Consider the following 20217-nt stretch of genomic DNA (forward strand, 5'->3'; position numbering starts at 1 on the left):
AAAAGACGATCAAATCTTAACATCAATACACCCTCCATTACAAGAAGTAAAAATTAATATAGGAAAAGGAGAAGTAATAAAGTTGTTTCATCTTTTAGAGTTGGAGTCATTATAAATTTTGGATTTAAATGTGAAGACAAAGGTCTGTAATATATTCTGTATATTATTGCAAAATTCTTTGTATGTTTTTCAAATTCATTTCCTTGTAGATGAATATCTAAAATAACTGAATTTAGAATATGCGGGTCTGTTAGATCTATTGAAAAATTTGGAGCACAGTTAAAATATATTGGTCCATTACATACATTTGTTTGAATCATAGAAAGTAAAGAAGTTTTATATCTTTTGAGTCTAGTGTCTCTTAAAGCTAAATATATTGGAGCATCTACTCCTAGATGGAATAAGGGCTTTACAGCAATTTGTATTAATCCAATATGAATATATCGATATTCTTTACTTAAATATTTTTGAATTGTACTATGATTTAGTAATTGTATGGTTTGATATTCTTCTTGAATAGATATTGTTTCTTCGTGGGTTTTAACTGATAAAGCTGTTTTGAAATCTAAAGGGCCAATTCTATAAATGTGTTCAATTTTTTCTTCTGGGATTGTCCAATCTGAATTGTTTATAGGCATATGATATTCATGACTTTGTACTACATTATCTTGCTTTGAATTAGATCCTATTTTTAATTGTCTAAGAAATGCAGCCATGTTTAATATTTAATTAAATTTTACTTAGACGGGAACAACCGAGCCTATGCCTGGAACATCCTATCCTGGACTTACCAACGGTCTGACAAAGCATCAAGTCTTACCAACGTTTTCAGTAAAGTTTAATTAAATATTAAACATGGCTGCATTTCTTAGACAATTAAAAATAGGATCTAATTCAAAGCAAGATAATGTAGTACAAAGTCATGAATATCATATGCCTATAAACAATTCAGATTGGACAATCCCAGAAGAAAAAATTGAACACATTTATAGAATTGGCCCTTTAGATTTCAAAACAGCTTTATCAGTTAAAACCCATGAAGAAACAATATCTATTCAAGAAGAATATCAAACCATACAATTACTAAATCATAGTACAATTCAAAAATATTTAAGTAAAGGATATCGATATATTCATATTGGATTAATACAAATTGCTGTAAAGCCCTTATTCCATCTAGGAGTAGATGCTCCAATATATTTAGCTTTAAGAGACACTAGACTCAAAAGATATAAAACTTCTTTACTTTCTATGATTCAAACATAGGAATAAATGATGTTTATAATACTCCACAAATAAATGTTCAAACTAATTTATATAAAAAATGGAAATTAAAAGACGATCAAATCTTAACATCAATACACCCTCCATTACAAGAAGTAAAAATTAAAGTAAATGTAAATGCAAAGTTTAAATATGCGTATGGAATATAAACAACGGTGTGGCTCTGATACCACTTCTAACCCAGGTAAGTGAATGAATCTTGAAGCATCAAGTTAAGCTTGCAATAAACATAAACTATGAGGACTTACAATGAAAATTTGAGAGTTGCAATGAGTTCTACGGAAGCTTGCACAATTTCTTGAATCCTTGACTTTTATTAAGACTTTTGAAACAAGAGTGATTGGGATATCTTGGAAAGAGGTTTGAAACTAAGGATGGTGTTTGAGAATGTTTACAAAGGCTTTCTAATTTCTGAATTGCTAATTCACCGATGCCTATCTTCTAAAATCTAATTCTATTTATAGAGGCTCGGATCTTCACTTGAATCTTCATTTCAATCTTCATTTGAATTTCATCTCTTCTTTTGTTGAATGGCCGACATCTTTTTCTAAAAGTCGTTTGGATTTTGTCCACCTATGGGATCTTCAAAAGGATCAAAAGTTGAATCAGATGATCCTGCTGTCTCCTCAATTTTGTCTGTTTCTTCTTTTTTGACTGGCTTTTGCAAGTAATTCAGATATTCTTTGAGCATCTCGGGATTCTGCATCATTTGCTTTATCAAAAAGTTACTGGCTATGTCTTCGGATGCCATTTCCGTCATCTTTTCTTTTTCTTTTTCTTTCTTTGGAGTTGGTGGAGTAGGTGTAGTGGTTGGAATACTTGTCTGCTGTCTTGTCTCCTTTTGAGTAGTGGTAGTAGTTGCAATCCATTTTAATTTGTCTCCGGTAGTTAGAAATCTTATCACATTGGTTTGGTCTCCAAATTCTTGATTGAATCCGGTCCACCATTTTATTTTGAACTCTCTAACTAATGACATTGGAAGAGGCTTTTCTAATTCTTGATGAATCTTGAAACTCCAACAAAATATCCATGGTACTTTGAATCCAAATGTTTTCTTTCTTGAATATTTTTAATCTTATAGGCTAATCTCGCCATTCCCATTTCTTGCAAATTATTTAATACTTCATATTCAGCTTTGCCATCTATGTTCCATTCATATATTGAATCTCCATCATATTTAGTTGTTCTAAATTTTGATCTCTCTTCATATTGAATGTCAGGAGGACTAGGTCTAGGATAATAATTTTTTGAACTTACCATTTTCCAATTTTTATTGTTACTATAGTTCTTCCTTTTTATCCTATTTATTTGATTATCTTTTTCTTCAAATTGAGTTTCTATTGGTAAAAGTATATTTTCTTCTATATCTGAATTTATTGATTCTTCTGATAAATCTTCTAATTCTTCAGTAGAGTTTTCTTCTATTATTTGGTCTAAGGTATTTATTTTGGGTGTTGATGGTTTTGAATCTGTAGTTAGATTTTGTAAGGCATTAGATATTTTATTTAATAAATTATCTGTATTACTTATCTTTTGATTACTAATACTTTGTACTAAATCTTGTTCCTTTTCTCTTGTCAGACTTCTAGGTTGAAAATGAGGTGCTGATATATCATTTGGGAATTTTAAGTCTGGTTTCTTTAGTGTATCAATTTTTGTATTTAATACTTCCATATGTTGAGATATTGTATGAAGAATTTGATTTGTATAATTATTTTGTTGATAAACTTTTTTAAGATCTTCTAGATTTATTGAATTATTTGTACTTGATTCTGCTTCTCTTCCCTTTTTAAAAGGTGAGGCTATTACTTCTCCTTTTCCTATATTAATTTTTACTTCTTGTAATGGAGGGTGTATTGATGTTAAGATTTGATCGTCTTTTAATTTCCATTTTTTATATAAATTAGTTTGAACATTTATTTGTGGAGTATTATAAACATCATTTATTCCTATTTTTGAAATATAGAATGATAACCAGGTAAAGAAAGGAAAATCAAACTTTTGTTTTTCTAATTCATTTTTCCATTCTAAGATTAATTTTTCTTTATATATTGATTATAGTTGAAAAAACCAAATTCTTTTTTCTATATTTTCTTCATCATCAAAATCTTCTTGTAAATATTTATGATTTATTTTATATGGTCTATTTATAACATTTATTTCACCTTGCATTTGAGAATGTGTTGGGGAATTTTGATTTACAACTTCTGGAATAGGAGTTTTATATTTAAAATTTGATGTATTTTCCATAGGGAAATTAATTTCAGATGACTCATAATTTGAACGTCTAGCTGGTAACCATGAATAAGATGATTCTGGTCTTTCTCTTAGTGATGAAAATCTTATTAAAGTACTTCCATCTTCTTTTTCTATAATATCTTCTGCAGTAGTTTGTTCTATATTTCTTGCTACTTGTGGATTTTTAATTTCAAATTCACTTGGTATTGTTATTTCATTCCATTTTAGTCTTTTTGGAATATATGTTGTAGGTTTATCTGCATCTACTTGTAATAAAGTTGTTTCATCTTTTAAACATAGGTTTATCTTGTCTCCAGAAATTCAATTATATCTACAATTTAACATAAAGAAGTTTAGTTTACACTTATATTTGACTCTCTGGTATCTTTCCAATTTCCATTAAATAGAGGGCTATAATAATAATAATAATAATAGTGTGCAAGGCATACACTAATATGTGTGCAATTAATAGGAAAAATATTTGTAAAATTTTTTTATTATATTTATTGAAATCATTTTGAGTTTATTATGGATAGATTTGATGAGTAGTTTATTATGGGTGTTATGATGAGTAGAAAATGGTTTTAGCGATGGTAGCAGTTATCACCCAAATTAATTGTAGATTTACAAAAAATGTGACGGTAGTTATCATCTTGAATGGTAGTTGTGGAAGTTATAAAATTATTTGATCTTATCACATAGGAGTAAATTTGGTAAGACTAAATATGGTAAAAGTTTACATTAAACCAATACTATGCCTCCAGTTTTATTATAGAAGAGATAATAACAACAATACGGTAACACTTTGTTAAAAAAATAATACGGTAAACTTTGTTGTTTGACTCAATAACAAAGTCAAAGGGCATGATGTATGGCCATCAAAACTTGGTATCCAATTTTGGCTACTTTATTTGCACTTGAACTTTCCTTGAAAAATTAGATGAGTGTGTTTGGATAGGAAATTATTTGAAATATTATTTGAAATAATTACTGTAACACTTTTTGTAATATGATATATGTGAGATAAAAATGTGCTTAGAAAGATAAAAAGATATGTTGAAAATTGTGTTTATAATGTAAGCAAATAATTTGGAGCCAAATGATGGCTATCCAAATGAAACTCTTTGTTTGGGATGAACTAATTGGAGTTCTTTATTCTTTGTACTCATGAATGCAAAATCGATTGTTTATTCATTCTTTAGTCATGTGTATCGTTTACTATTTCTTTTCTTCCAACCCAACAAAATTTGCCACTATGTATTCACATTTAGTATAAGCATGTACAGGTCCAAAATGCATAACCATCCATCAGAATAAAAGTTGCTTAAAAAATTAATAGTAACTTGTGATATTTGGCTTTCTTGAGAAGAAACTTCTGTAACATTTGGTTGGCACATTACTTCTAGTGATCATTTTCTTAGGTGGATAATTCAAATTTGCAGCTCAGAAATATGATGTGGTAAGACATTTCTATTTACTTACTAGTTTATAATGTTGAACTCTATTTCTAATTATTTTATTTCAAAATAATCTACTATAACCTTTTCCATTTCTCTGGCTCTTGTTGTTTTAGAGCTTAATCTTACCTACAACCTACATGGCCAGATTTAAGGTTCACTAAAGAAGTAAAATATGGATTTCCAAAGATAAAGAAGTAATTATTGGTTTTGTTTATTAATTGGAAGAGATTGTTGGAATTTATTAAGCATGATTGTTCTAACAAAATGTTCAATTGGCTTTAGTTTTCATCTACATTGGTGCAAAAAAAAAAAAAAAATCTTTGACCTTCGGGTAAGAAGGAATGAATTGAAGTTCATCTTAAGCATCAGTAGACAAAAAGCATAATTGTGCCTTCAATTTTGTAAAACTGATAATTCCTTTTCATCGTACCTATATAATTGCAATCACCGGAAAAGGATGAATAATTAGAGTTGAGAAACAAAAAGAATAGGAAAGACAATACCTATTATGCCCTGAACTTTTTCGCCTTTTCTTTTAGCAAAACAGGTTGTTCTAACTATAAATCTACACCCCTCTTTCTGACCATCACTTACTTGATCGTCAATACTACTAGGAATAATTAAGGTAATACTATACAGGACTTTGTAATTCGATGGAAGAAGTTATTGTGGTAATTTGCAAAATTGTCTCTACATTACACTGACTCAAATCAGTTAAGATCAAACTTTAACGAATGCCAAGTGTTACTATCCAAAATAATATTAATTTTTGCACACAAGTTTGTCTATGTTGAGTTCTTATAATCCCTTCAAAGGTTCAAGATATCTTTCACTTCTTTTTTGCAAATCCAAGTCCAATTGCTTAGCACAAATTAAAAGTGCAAGAATAGGGAAGGTTAATTAGTCATTGACTATAACCTCTAATTTTGATGCTATACATATTCTTTAATCCATGTACGTGAACATATAACATAACATATTTGTCTGGTTGTATCTGTTCATACATAGATGTTTTACATTTTATCTTTATTTTTTTTTCAGATTTTATAGGTTTCTAGTATAAATTTATCTCATATGTTAATGGTGATGTTAACATAAAAAGAAATATGTGTACTTTTAAGATTAGGATAACTTTTTTATACACTACCAATGTATAATTTTTTTATACTAATATGTTTAGATCATGTCACACGAGATGAATTCGAATTTAAATCATGCACATGTGGCATACAACCAAACCTATTAGTGTAAAAAAAATAACTATACTATCAATGTGTAAAAAGTAAATTGTTAAGGTTATACCTATAAACGTTGTAACAAGGAGATTATGCGATAGATTTTTTGGCCTAATTGTTGAACAATGACCAATGAACATGATACATGAACTTTTATCGCTTGAAGATGAGGGGGATGGTAATATAATTCTCAAAAACTATAAGGATGTCTTTACAATTTTTTAAACTCACACTGGATTGGTGCCACGTTAACATCTATAACTGTGGTCTACTGGAATCCCATTGGCCCATTCCTAGCGTTGCCCACGACCCAAAAGATCTTCAAAATTTATGAATCAATGGCCAAGCAAAGTCAATAGTCAATCGTCAGAAACAAATAAAATGAAATAGTCCATGGTCAAAAAACCAAAAGAAAACACTAGATAGTAACACAAAATGAAAAGGAGAAGAATTAAGTGTGAGAAAAAAAAATTAGAGTCAAGTAAGATCTCACTTTTGGATAAAATTTTTTTAAGTAATTATAGAATTTGAAAGAATATGTTTTAAGCTTTGGTTATATAGTAAAAGAATAAATTTTATATACACTGATAGTGTATACTAGAGATGTAATCGAATCGAACTGCTCGCGAGCTCGGTCAAAAGCTTGACTCGAACTCGGGTTGACCGAGTTTGAGTCGAGCTCGAGCGCCTCGATAAGATAAACGAGTTGAGTTCGAGCATCCAGAAGCATTGCTCGAAGGTTCGTCAAGTCTTATCGAGTTTTTTAATTTTAATTATTTAATATATTATTATAAAATTACCCTTATACCCAAAAGAGTTGTTGAATTTACGAAATGTTTCAAGTCATATAAAAATTTTTAAAGGGCAATAATGTCTTTTCGCTCAAAAATTGTCAAGAAAATGAAAATTTCTAACTCGAGCTCGATCGAGCTCAATAAAGCTCGTATTGACTCGAGTTCTGCGAGCAAGCATCGAGCTCGAACTCGAGCACCCTTCTTACATGTCGAGTTGAGCTCGAGTATGGCGATTCTCGGGTTCGACTCGATTCGATTACAACCCTAGTGTATACACCATTACCTTTACATCCATAACATATGTGCAAAAGTTAAATTTTAAATTCAAATTTTACATATATGTCATTCATTTAACACTGTACAATGTCATTGTAGGTTAGATTAATCTATATTATTAAAAGAGTAAACCTTCAAGTTCTACTTGTAAATTAGGACATTTTTCATGTAGATTGTATGTGTATATATATCACTAAAATGAGAAATTTTATTTTCTAAAATTCTTTAAAAACTTTCATACACTTAAAAATAATTTGAAACTTCTTTAATTTAAGCTTTGATTTTGCCATCCTTTACCCAAAAATTTCCATTTAAAAAGGAAAAATATATCTTTTATCTTTTGATATGAAAATATCTAAAACTTTTTTCTTGGAAAGGAACAAAATATCTAAAAACCTATTTTAGGAACCTTCCATTTTCCAAGTGTGACTGTAGAAGCCAATGGCAATTTCTCTCCTCACCAAGTAACTCCTCACCAAGTAAAGAAGAAGGAATCTTCCAATAAAAGAATCTCCATCTCCAAACGCTGCCTAATGCTCTGTTTTTCTTCCTCAATAGAACCCTCTCACCTTCACTAGGGTTTATTGAGCTCCATTTCTTCCCGGCTGATCGCAAAATTCTGTAAGAAAAGGGCGAGGAAAAAAAAGGAAAAAAACGCTTAGAGACTTGGAAAAATGGTGGGGAAAAGTGACAAGGATAGCAATAGTGGCGGCGGCGATAAGGCGGAGATGGTGGAGATGTTTCTGAAAATCGGATTGGAAGAAAAGACGGCGAAGAATACTATAGCTAATAATAAGGTTACCGCTAATCTCCTCGCCGTCATTCAAGAGGTAAAAGTTAATTCAATCTCGCACGCAATTGTCTTTTCTGCTGAGTAATCGTCGTTTGTGTTCTTATTCGCATTGCATGTTGATATTGCTACTGAATTCAGATTTTTATGCAGCTTTAACTTATCATTTTTAGATCTCTCGAGCTCTTTTTCCTTGTTGGGAGTTGATTTTTGCTCGTTAATTAGGATTTTTGTTTTGTGTGAATGAATTAAAACAGAAAGGTGGAGAAGAAGGTGTCAGTTGGAATCATTTATGGTAGAGCATATATTCATGGGGCAAATTTGGCATGCCTAGGTTGAGTTGAGTTAGAAGGTCTGCTAATAAAAGAAGTCGGAAGAAAGAAAATTTTGGATTTCCTAGCTTAGGTAAAGGATTTGCCGAGCAAATGTTTCGTTGATCTAATATCAGCAATTGCTTGATACATTTGTGCTTTTCAGGAGTTCAGGTTTATGCGGTAGATTAAAAAAGGAAAAAAAAAATTCGATAGGAAGGCAATGTTAGGGTCTAATTTTGTTCTAAAAGACAGCTTTTAAATTTACTTTTTTGTATCGTAGGTGGACTATTAAATTTGGAGGAGTTATATGTGTATATTTGCCATCTATGCATGCATGTAGCTATGTGTGCAGAAAGGAAGTAAAAATTGGACAATATGTGTTGTTTCATTTTGCTACTGCTTACTGTCTGGGATGAAAAGAAAAGGAGCGAGTTCCTTGTAATAGGTAGGACCTGTAAGCTTTGATAATAAGCAAGGTGTGATAATGTGACTGGTTTCTCAATGAGACTTGGGTGTGCCTTGTGCTAAATTGTTAGAATAGCATGATGTACTTGTTTATTTGGTTGGAGCATAAATATTACCTTAGATTTCATCTCTGATCTGTGTAGCTTCCCTCATCATTTTACTTTTCAGGCAGAAGTAACAGATGGCTGTGATCGGACTGTTGGAAATCTTCTTTATACGGTAAGTGTACCAATGCGGTAGATGCAGCTTAGTGACAAATGCGATATAATTATTTGATGCTCACCAGCCAATTCCTATTCATGCTTGTTTCACTTTGTTCATTTACAATCTGAAGCTTTATGGAAACCTAATATGTTGTTGAATAGTTTTGTTATATGAAAAGTTCCAGAAGTACCCTATGATCTCTTTTCGAAAGGATTGAATAGCTTTTCTTTCCTTTTTTTTCTTATTTTTAATTCTATTCTCTTCCTAGTCGGAAATAGTATTCGATCGAATTATTAAATATGGTAAAATCTTTATTGCAGGTTGCTACCAAATTCCCTGCAAATGCTCTTGTTCATCGACCTACTTTGCTCAAGTATATTGTTTCATTGAAGGTCTGTCTCCCCCCCCCCCCCTCTCTAATTCTTAATTAGGAGCAACTAGAACATTCAATTGAGTGAAATTTCTGCGCACTTGGCAAGTTCGTTTGCTGAAATTAAGACATTTCTGTTCCACTATCAATCCACAAAATTTTATTATGCTCAATATTTGTATGAATTTATCTTTTTGTGCAACTCATGTCTCTCTCAAAGTTCTTTTATAAACTAAAATATCTGTATATAAGACTTGTTCAGAAGGCATTAGGTTTCTGTTGTTGTCTTTTAAGTTTCTATATAAAATACCTTAAACAGTGAAGAAATGTCTGAGATGTTTGGATTGGATGCCTTTTGATTTACTGAATTGTGCATATTCTGTATGGCAGATTAAAACTCCTGCTCAATTAGAGGCAGCCTTCGCATTCCTTGCTGCCATTGCTGGTGAGAACTTGAAGGCTAATGAGTTCGAAGACGCTTGTGGTGTTGGTATGATCAGACAATTTATGTCGTTAATTTCCGTCCAGATTGATTACTATTACTGCTTTGACACTGTATAAACCAAAGGCTATTATTTGTTCATGTAATAGTGTTTAGAAGTCCTAGCTGGTTCTGGTTGTGGTTTGTCATTTTCTTGTTCTTTGCACCTCCTTGTAATCCATGGCATTAGTATTCATTCTTTGAACTTTCTTAGTTTAATGTTGCATTTATTCCGTATTATCACATGCATACAGACTCTACAGCTTTTATGTTGAGCATGTTGGCCTGTGCTGTTTGTTTTAGTTAATCTCAAATGCAACAATCCTTTAACTACTTGCATTGGTGTGACAATTTAACACTAGGCACATTAGTTGTTGATATTAATTCCATGAACTTTTTTCTTTGGAGATTCAACTTAATAACAGCAAGGTGTAAATAATTAACGTCTAAAAACAGTATTTATTTGTTGGGGAGCAAGAAAATTAACAATAACTCAAAACATAGAATGCTAACAGGATCATTGTGTCTCATAGAAAAAGCACATCCTGCCTATTGCTCCATGATTTCTATATGGGTATTTAATTCTTGTAAATTTAGTGGTGTAGGCTTTTTTTGTTGCCAGGGAGGGATGTTATGCATATTTAATTTCATGTACATGATAAATCTGCAGGTTAATAAATATAATATTCAACTTCAAACATTATGCATTGGTTTAGCTTTGGTTTCCGTAGAACCTAAATAATCTGCCTCAATGGTCGGTTAGCTTAGACTAGTCATGATATGTATTTCTTTTGGAACTATTTGAGGCTGACTGTGTGCATAAACAGGAGTGGAGGTCTCTGCAGAAGATATAAATCTTGCTGTTAACGAAGTCTTTGAAGAGAAGAAGTCTATGATTTTGGAGCAACGCTATCGCACAAATGGTTTGTTTATCTTCATCTTTTTAAAAATCTTTTTGGGTTCCTTTAGACTCAATATGCTCATGGTGGAAAATTGTTTTTCTGCCATTGTATCTAGTGTCCTAAACATTGTGGGTGTCATGCCTCAGAAGAAAATTTAGTACCACTATATTTTATGGTACCTGGCATAGCAAAAATCTTTGTTTTTGGACATCAGGTGCTGCGGAGGGAAATTTGAACTGTTTTTGGTAAGCTGTATTGGCCAAAACTTTGGAGTTTTGATGGAGGGCCTAGTTTTGGGGAAATGAAAAAGACTATTCATCAATGACGAGTTTGTGTAATTTGTCAATATATCAGACATTCATTGGCAGTGCAACTACAGGTTTTAGTATTGAGGATTAATTTTTGGTAATATGCTCATACCGTAGCATTCAAGGGGAGCATTCAGAGTGGAAAATGTTTTGTAGTGTATGCTTTGTGGAGACAGAAATTTCAGGGTCTGGATGGGAGAAAAATTGCTTTGGAAAATGGAAAGCGCCAGCTTATTGTCTTTTTTGTGTTGGTAAAAAATTCCATCGTCATTTGTGTAGGTTGTTTTGTGTATTTTAGCAGGAGCTTACAGATACAGGTGTAATAAAGCTACTGGTTTACCACTTCTATGCAGTCTTTCACTGAACTCAAATTATATAATTATAAAAAAAGAAGGAAAAATGTAGATACTGGTGAATGCACTTTATGCCTTAGGCAGACATACATTCAGCTTTCTTCACATCAATCATAGCGTACAACTTTGCATTCCATACCTGGAAATAGGTTGAGATTTTCATTGTGCTTAAATTAATAGTCTAAATTCCCTGACATGATTTTATTTTTATTTACCTAGCTTGTAATTTCGTTTCCTCATTTGTTTTTGTTAACATCTTCATATGAACTATGCCTTTTGTAGTTGGTGAACTTTTTGGTCATATTCGAAAGAAGCAGCCATGGGCAGATCCTAAGATAGTCAAGGTATTGAAAGTAACATTCCCAGACTTGGAGCTTTCTGAAAGAAAATGAACATGGAAGAAGGATTGATTGGTCTTGAAAACAGATTAAGAAATGTTTTCGTTCTTCTTCTTGTTGCTAACCTCTTCACTTGTACGATCAGCAACTCGTGGATGCAAACTTAGTTGAGCTACTGGGTGCAAGAACTGCTGCAGATGATGAGAAACCTATAAAAAAGAAGAAAGAGAAGCCTGTCAAGGTGGAGGGGGGCACAATTATTCTGCCTTAAATTCAGTAGTATATTAGTTAAAAGTTGTCTCCAATTTATTAATTTGGTGTTATGCAGGATAAAGTTTCTGCTGAAGAGACACCTCCATTGAAACCATCTGATGAAGAAGTTAATCCATATGCAATATTCCCTTCACCAGAAGAAAACTTGAAGGTGTTTTAACAGTGTCTTATTTTACCGCATTCTGAGCTTTATATACTGACTTGTATTTGAAAAATAGAGGCAAGTTCAAATTCACATCTGATACCATAAAACAGGAAATTCTTTGGTTTCTGGGCATGATGATGGTGTTTTAACTTCAATGTCCCATTGGATTCTTATAAAGTTTTTTCTCTCTATTTTAATATTCTTATAAAGTTTTTGGTCTCTATTTTAATATAATTACTTTCATGTAGCAATATATGGAAAACTTTTGTATTGAGCTGCTTTAGAACTTCTATACATTAGTCCAGTGTATATGGACTTATGGCTTTCTGTCTTAACAGCATGGTGTTTGTTTTCAATTGCATAAACATGATATGGTAACTGTTTCCATGTTGTCGCTCAATCTGCTGGCTACTGCTATGTTGAAGAATATTAGACAATCGCTCAATTGTAGTTTTTTTCAACATGCAGGTGCATACGGAAATATATTTCAGTGATGGACGGGTTCTCAGACCTTGCAATTCGAAGGAAATACTTGATAAGCATTTGAAGACTACAGGAGGAAAAGTTTGGACTCGTTTCCCACCAGAACCTAATGGATATTTACACATTGGTCATGCCAAGGTAGTCAAGTTTCTATGATTGCTGTAGATATGTTATATTGAATCAGCAATTTGTATTTTAACGTCTTCACTCTTTTAATGAACCGTGCAGGCTATGTTTGTGGACTTTGGTCTGGCAAAGGAGAGAGGTGGATCCTGCTATCTGAGGTGGGAATTGTTCTCTTTAGCAGCTTGATCATATTTTGAAGTTTTCTTTCATCATATTTTTTAAATGCTTTTTTTGCTGATAAATTTTTTAAACTCAAAATAGAGTAATCATGATAGTTTTGCTTTTGCATTTGGTGTTCTGTTTGTGTAGTAAAATGCACAATTTGATTTGTCAAAAAAAAAAAGTTTGCATCTGCTTATGATCATTGTGATTGGGCATACATGGAGGCTGATGTTTCCAATGAAATGGGTGGCCTCAAAAAGAGTAAAATGGTGAAAATGGACATCTGAATGAATAAAACTTGTTCATTGTAATTGGATTTGTTGAGGCTTTGGAAAAACTCAGCATAAAGTGTCAAGCTACAACAAAAGATGGGCTGGTCACTCATGCTACAAAACCTTATTCTTTTCTCCCTCAGGGGTTCAAAAGCTTTTTTTTTTTTTTTTTAATTGACAACATTTTTTTGAATTTTATTGTCAATGGAAACAGGTAGTAAGTAATTATTCTTTGTTCTGTTGTCATTTTCCTTAATGGCTTACAGGTATGATGATACCAACCCGGAAGCTGAAAAGAAAGAATATATCAATCATATTGAAGAAATTGTTGGATGGATGGGATGGGAACCTTTTAAGGTAATACTGCAGTGAAGTCTGATTAATCTTTCTTTTTGTTTCAGTGTTTACAATATGATAGCCTTATGCAGATCACCTACACGAGTGATTATTTCCAAGAGTTGTATGAATTAGCAGTGGAGCTGATAAGAAGAGGTCATGCTTATGTTGATCACCAGGTTGGTCAGACTGAAATAGACATGTGAAGCTGTTGAAGAATATATTTTTCATCCTCAATCTGCTTCATCTTTCCTCAGTTACCCAGCCTGAATTTTGTATTAAGTATAATCTTTAGCAACGTTCCAGTGGGAACTGAGTTTTTTTCGTCATGCTTTGGCATTGTTTGGGAAATGATATTTTTCTGCCATATTTGTCAAGACACCTGAAGAAATAAAGGAGTACAGGGAGAAGAAGATGAACAGCCCTTGGAGAGATAGACCTATTGAAGAATCACTCAGATTGTTTGATGAAATGAAGAGAGGGATGATCGAGGAAGGCAAAGCTACATTAAGAATGAAACAGGATATGCAGAGTGATAACTTCAATATGTATGATCTCATTGCTTATCGTATCAAGGCAAGTGTCTCTGCTTGTGCTGGTTTCCTGAAGTTGGAAAGTTAAGTTTGTTTTCCTTTGGGATAGTCCTGAGCTGCTAATTGAACTTTGGATGTTTCTTGCTATTTGGGAGTGTAACAAGCCATTTTGTTGTAACTGGTTTTACTTTCTCTTTTCCAGTTCACTCCTCATCCGCATGCCGGAGACAAGTGGTGCATTTACCCTAGCTATGATTATGCACATTGCATTGTAGATTCTCTTGAAAATATTACTCACTCGGTGAGACACTTACCTTTACTGTTTATCTCTTTTTGTGTTTTGCTTTGACTCATACAAGCTTCTACTCATTGGCCTTGAAGGACTACTGCTTATTGTAGTCACATCTCTCCACAGTTTCTTATAATGATGTATTTAAAATTTCTGTTCACTTAGTTTTGGGGTTGGATTAATTTAAGAGGATAGTGATTCAGATTGCCTTGACTGTTGGTCCTTCATTTTTTTTTTCCGTTTGTTGAAGCATAAAGAAATACTTAAATTGCTTTTGCTTTCATTTTAACTACTTTCATCTAATGAGATTTGTCAATTTCACAAGTTCAGAACATCATATGAACAGCTTGCAATCCAGCTATCTGGAAAATAGTACGGTTATGCATCTAAAATTGAACCACTGTGAACAAGTTTAATGTGATGGATACTACATTAGTCAAGTATGTTCTCTTGAAATTCGAGTCTCATACAACTTGTGAAGGTCACCTATTGCAAAATGGTCATGTCTTTTAAACCTAGTGCAAATGGTCTTTTCTTCAGACACATATGCCTTTATGATTCTGTACTATCTTCTAATACTTTTTGGATAAGCAAAGTTGCCACACTCTCTCTGTCTCTTCCCCCCCCCCCTCCTCCTCCTCCTCCTCCTCCTTTCCCCTCCCCTTCCGCTTCTTCATGCTGGAAGATACGAAGATATACTCTCATTTGTGGAATTTACATTTGACTTGTAATTAAAAGGAAGGTGATATTGAGATAGACATTCCTCACTGGTACTGCTTTCCTATTTTTTGCTGCAAATTGCGTGGAATTCTATCTTTATGCTGTGATAGCTCAAACTCTTGCATATTCCCCTTTATGCATGTCAAATTTAGAGAATGTGATGTGCTATCTTCTGCAGCTTTGCACACTTGAATTTGAGACACGCCGTGCATCATACTATTGGTTGCTTGATGCACTGGGTCTTTACCTCCCTTATGTCTGGGAGTATTCACGGCTGAATTTGACCAACACGGTTATGTCTAAACGCAAGGTGAGCTTAAGGTTCCTATTCTGGCATAGATTACTGCAGTTTTTCGTGGTCTCCTCTTTAACAAGCCAGAAAATTAACCAGGCTTGGTAATTTGAACCTCAAAAAGAGGTGCATGCTAGTTTGCATTCTTGATCATTGTGCGCTCTTGCAGTTAAATCGTCTTGTGACAGACAAATGGGTTGATGGTTGGGATGATCCTCGGCTGATGACGCTAGCTGGTTTACGGCGTAGAGGGGTCACTCCATCGGCTATTAATGCTTTTGTTCGAGGGATTGGTATTACTCGAAGGTCGAGTTGCACTTGTTACTTTATGCAGGCACTGAGTTGACACGTCATTTTCTTTTTGCATTCAAGCAGTTGGACTAACTATATTCATACCCTCTTTCAGTGACTCTAGTCTCATACGTTTGGACCGCCTTGAGTACCATATACGGGAAGAATTAAATAAAACAGCAGCACGGGCCATGGTGGTGCTAAATCCACTTAAGGTACCTTTCATGTATCCCATTCCGCTTTTAGTCACTGAATAGTGACAACCACTTGACATATCAGTTGGTGCATAATTGAAAGTTTGTGCTAATATTTGGTTTGAGATTTCTTATATTCAAGGTTGTCATTACAAACTTGGAAGCTGGTTCAGTGATGGATCTTGATGCAAAGAAGTGGCCAGATGCGGATGATGCATCTTCAATGTATAAGGTACGTAATCATTTTCAGTTTGCCTGAATGACTGGGGTTCTTCGTGACTGCTATTGTTTTGATTTTTAACTGAATTAATGGGGTTCTTCCTGACTGCTATTTTTTGATATCTGTATCACTTGCCAATTCCAGATCGAGTTGTTGCTTTTTTTTTTTTAAATGCTTTTTTACTCTGCTTGCAGGTTCCTTTCTCCAAAGTTGTATATATTGAACGTTCAGATTTTCGTATGAAAGATTCCAAAGATTATTATGGGCTGGCTCCTGGCAAATCTGTCCTACTAAGGTTCTTTGTTTTTTGCTGGGTTTCTGACTGATGTTTTTGATTAATGTTCGTGTGAAGCGGACATTCAGCATGTAGAAGTTTATTGATTTTTAACTATTTTCCTGCAGGTATGCATTTCCTATTAAGTGTACCGAAGTAATACTTGGTGATGACAAGGAGTCAGTTCTTGAGATCCGGGCTGAATATGATCCTAGCAAAAAGACCAAGCCAAAGGTGTTCTTGAGGACATTTGTGTGACCAATCGTTGTTTTTGTCTATATAACAAAACCTATTTATCTGACATTTTAAGTTCCTGCTCTGCAGGGGGTTCTTCACTGGGTAGCAGAATCTACACCAGGAGTTGACCCACTCAAGGTGGAAGTCAGATTGTTTGATAAACTATTTCTATCTGAGGTACTCTCTATTTTGTCTAATTATGGTAGTCTTCTCGTGATTTTGTTCTTGCTATAATGACAATGAGCGCTATTGTTGATGCTGTTAGAATCCTGCTGAACTGGATGATTGGCTTGGTGATTTGAACCCTCAGTCTAGAATAGTGATACCAGATGCATATGCTGTAAGTGCACTCCAAAATGCTGCTGTTGGGGATAAATTTCAGTTTGAACGGCTTGGTGAGTTCCAGTTCTTGCATGCATGCTTTTTTGCAGTTGGTATGCAGTGGCCTTTTCAATAGTAGCCATGAACAATTAAACTGATGTCATGATTATGATTAACAGATGATCTATTACCAGTAGGTGTGGGGATTTAGCCAAACTACCTCAACATCTCATTTTCATAAGCTAATATCATACCCTTTCAATTGTTTATCATCTAATTGAATGCACTGTTATTGTTAGGAATACCACCTCTGTTAGCTCCATTATACGTTTTGATGGATTTGTTACCGTGGTATTTCTGTTGCTTTACTTGGTCTGGCTAAGATTTTGGGATTGATCTGGGGCTAGGGAGAAGCACAGTGAAAGTTGTTTGTGATGGATGGGTCTTAAGTTTTGGGTTTAGAGGGTGGGAAGAGGAATACTTGATGGTGCTGGAGAGAGTGGATGGATTATTGTGCCTACTACCAGTTTGATTGGTGTTGACTGGACATCAGCATGCATGATTGTTGGGGATAATCCTGTGATCAGTTATTTTGGGTTCTCCCCTAAAAGAAATACAACATTTTGAAGACCATGATGAGGAAAAGTCAAACTCCATATAATATTAATTATAGGGTTTACTGTTATTTTTATACCGATAGTGTTCAATGATAGTTTATCCAAAGCACATGAAACACAAATGTTATTCATCCACAGACGGGATTTTAGAAAGGTAGATTAAAACAGTGGGGTTTTGGAGGACTATTAAGCAGCTAAATATTTTGTTGTAATTCAGTTGGCATTAAAGAGCTTGCTTAGGATTTATGTTTCTGTTTGCTGAGTCGTTTTTTAAGTTTTCAGGAGGCGTACCATAACTTGTTTGATGTATCAAGTCACTAATAGCACCTTCCTCTTTTCTGTGTCTTTAAATTTGATAGAGTTTAATATTTTTTGTTTAATGTATTTTTCCAGGCTACTTCGTGGTTGATCAGGACTCTACTTCTGAAAAGATCATATTTAATCGGACGGTCACGTTGCGAGATAGCTATAGTAAGGGGGGGAAGTAGGTGGCTGCATGGATTGTCGCTTGATGTGCTCCATATTTATGGATATGCTGTAGTATGTGAAAAAGAGTGCGTCATTTTGTTCACTAAGGCGTAACTCCAGACGATCTTGTACATTCTGTAGCCTTAGCAAGAAGGACAATAAATTTTCAAAGGACATGCAATCTTGAATGTCTAAATTTTGGCATCTTATCGCATGGGCCAAAATCTTCTTAGAGAGTGAAGAAACGTGCTTCTTGTTTTAATGATAACCAGATACCAATTGTTCGTCTTCTAGTAGTTCATTTTAAGTATTGCTATTAACTGGTAAATGTCTGGGACATGTTTCCATGCGGGCTTTTTGGTTACGGTCGATGAAGGTTGAAGTTCATTTTAAGTATTGCTATTAACTGGTAGATGTCTGGTACATGTTCCATGCGGGCTTTTTGGTTACGGTTTATGAAGGTTGAAGACCTGAAGTTGACTCACCAAACCTGCTTCAATAGCACGAGGCTATTTTTATTTATTGGTGCTTGGTACTAGGATGACATGAAAGATGTCCTTAGATCTTACTTCCAATGGTCTTTCTCTAAAAAGAAGCGGCGAAGGCCCTGTTAGTGCCATCTAAAGGTGTGGGAAAAAAAAAACGAAAAAACAAAAAATGCATACGCCAATTCTAGCAAATTATGCCCTGCATATTATGCGTCTGTGTGCATGCCTCCTATAAAGTTAAAAAGAGTGGATCCACCTGCACCACGGCAACATGATATAGACTATGGCCCCCGTCTAAATAGCCTCGTTCCCTGCCCCTAATAGCAAATAATGATCAAGTAGAGAAAAACCCCCGGCTTACTGGAATAAGCTGATCTAATCTCAACCTCTTTGTGGGGGGTTAAGGTTGTTTCATTTCAAGGGACCGACCACCACGAAAAGGTTACGGAGTTCATATAACGTTTATCTACAAGTATCTCATGACAAACACGAGTAGGAGAGAAGATGATAGGAGCCGCGGCGGTGGCACAAGGAAAGTAAAGAGAGTCGCCAGTAAGGATACAATCCCCCTTGTGTGGAATTGTATACATTATTGTGGTTGAGAGTTTAGTCATCTCACGTTAATGTGCGAGTGTGACATCTCATGGCAGCGAAAAGGATGCATTATTGATCAAAATCCGTAAATGGGGGAAGTATCTGAAGGTAAGCTTCGCTTTAACTTTTTAGAATTTCATCTCCACATGAAATCTTAGCGTCGTTGGTCACATAGTAGAAGATCAGACTTTCATAAGCGCATAGTGATAGAGTTGAGGTTGATGTGACTACTACGACCAAGCTCAAAAATCACGTTAAAATAACTTATGACGATGATACCGTAATCTCATTGATCAAAATTTTATCTATAGAAGGTATGACTACTTATATAGTGTGGTAAAATTTTTGAACAATAGCATTAGCGGGCTAGATATATGCTACATGTGCATGATTTCAAGTTAAATTCAAATTTTGCACGTATTTTGTATTCACACTGCTAGTATAATATATTGTAGAAAAGATTAATGCTTGTGATATAGTAAAATGAAAAAGAATAAGGTATGACTTTACCATTTATACTGGCCTTTGCCTTTGTAAGTCTAGTAAGGATGTACCATGCTGGTCCTTTATTCTTGAGGATTTGGCCAATTGAGCATCTTATCTATTATTAAACGGCAACGGATGTTTTTGTCCACTTTCAGTGCAGTAAATTTTTTATACTAACAGGGGTAGATATATGCGACCTATATAAAAAATGAATTTCAAATTTGAAATTGAATTACGTGACATACATCTACACTCGCTCGTATATACGCTGACCATGTATAAAAAATTATACTAAAAAATGACCTTTATTTGTCAAGTTATAAAAGTTTTAAGAGAATGTCGAGGGAAGTCAATGGAGTAGTCACACTTGCACGTGCATAGTGTTTAAGTTTAGTAAGTTATTGAGAAATTGATCAATTTGATTCTTTTATCTTAAACTCTTTACCAATGTGGTCCCCTTGTTAACATGGCAGACAATTTTTGATGTCTTTATTCAGGTTGAGTTGCATCCGGAATGTATTAGTTTGCCAATTTTGTTATTCTTTTGTGCTTTTCCCGTAATTATAATTATTGTAACTTTTTTT

General features: G+C 33.9%; 1 protein-coding gene across 1 annotated transcript; it reads left to right on the forward strand.

Annotated features, from left to right (window-relative positions):
- The first annotated feature begins 7718 nt into the window (after positions 1 to 7718).
- LOC113719100 (glutamine--tRNA ligase-like) lies at positions 7719 to 18353 on the forward strand. The gene is made up of 23 exons (XM_027244132.2): positions 7719 to 8117; positions 9025 to 9075; positions 9381 to 9452; positions 9821 to 9920; positions 10739 to 10834; positions 11757 to 11818; positions 11958 to 12053; positions 12141 to 12236; positions 12699 to 12851; positions 12942 to 12997; positions 13540 to 13630; positions 13702 to 13788; positions 13988 to 14185; positions 14345 to 14443; positions 15330 to 15461; positions 15613 to 15749; positions 15850 to 15949; positions 16071 to 16160; positions 16343 to 16443; positions 16551 to 16656; positions 16747 to 16836; positions 16925 to 17054; positions 17991 to 18353. The coding sequence occupies exons 1-23, from the start codon at positions 7962 to 7964 to the stop codon at positions 18083 to 18085; spliced, it is 2394 nt and encodes a 797-aa protein (XP_027099933.2). The 5' UTR covers positions 7719 to 7961; the 3' UTR covers positions 18086 to 18353.
- The last annotated feature ends 1864 nt before the right edge of the window (positions 18354 to 20217 follow it).

Source organism: Coffea arabica, chromosome 11e (genome assembly GCF_036785885.1).
Source record: "Coffea arabica cultivar ET-39 chromosome 11e, Coffea Arabica ET-39 HiFi, whole genome shotgun sequence".
Classification (NCBI taxonomy): domain Eukaryota; kingdom Viridiplantae; phylum Streptophyta; class Magnoliopsida; order Gentianales; family Rubiaceae; genus Coffea; species Coffea arabica.

Excerpts from the sequence above, each read along its gene's own strand:
- LOC113719100 (XM_027244132.2), top strand. The coding sequence starts at position 7,962 with ATGGTGGGGAAAAGTGACAAGGATAGCAATAGTGGCGGCGGCGATAAG. Across the intron at positions 10,835-11,756 it reads GCAACGCTATCGCACAAATG|TTGGTGAACTTTTTGGTCAT; the intron begins GTTTGTTTATCT and ends TGCCTTTTGTAG. Across the intron at positions 15,750-15,849 it reads GGGATTGGTATTACTCGAAG|TGACTCTAGTCTCATACGTT; the intron begins GTCGAGTTGCAC and ends ACCCTCTTTCAG.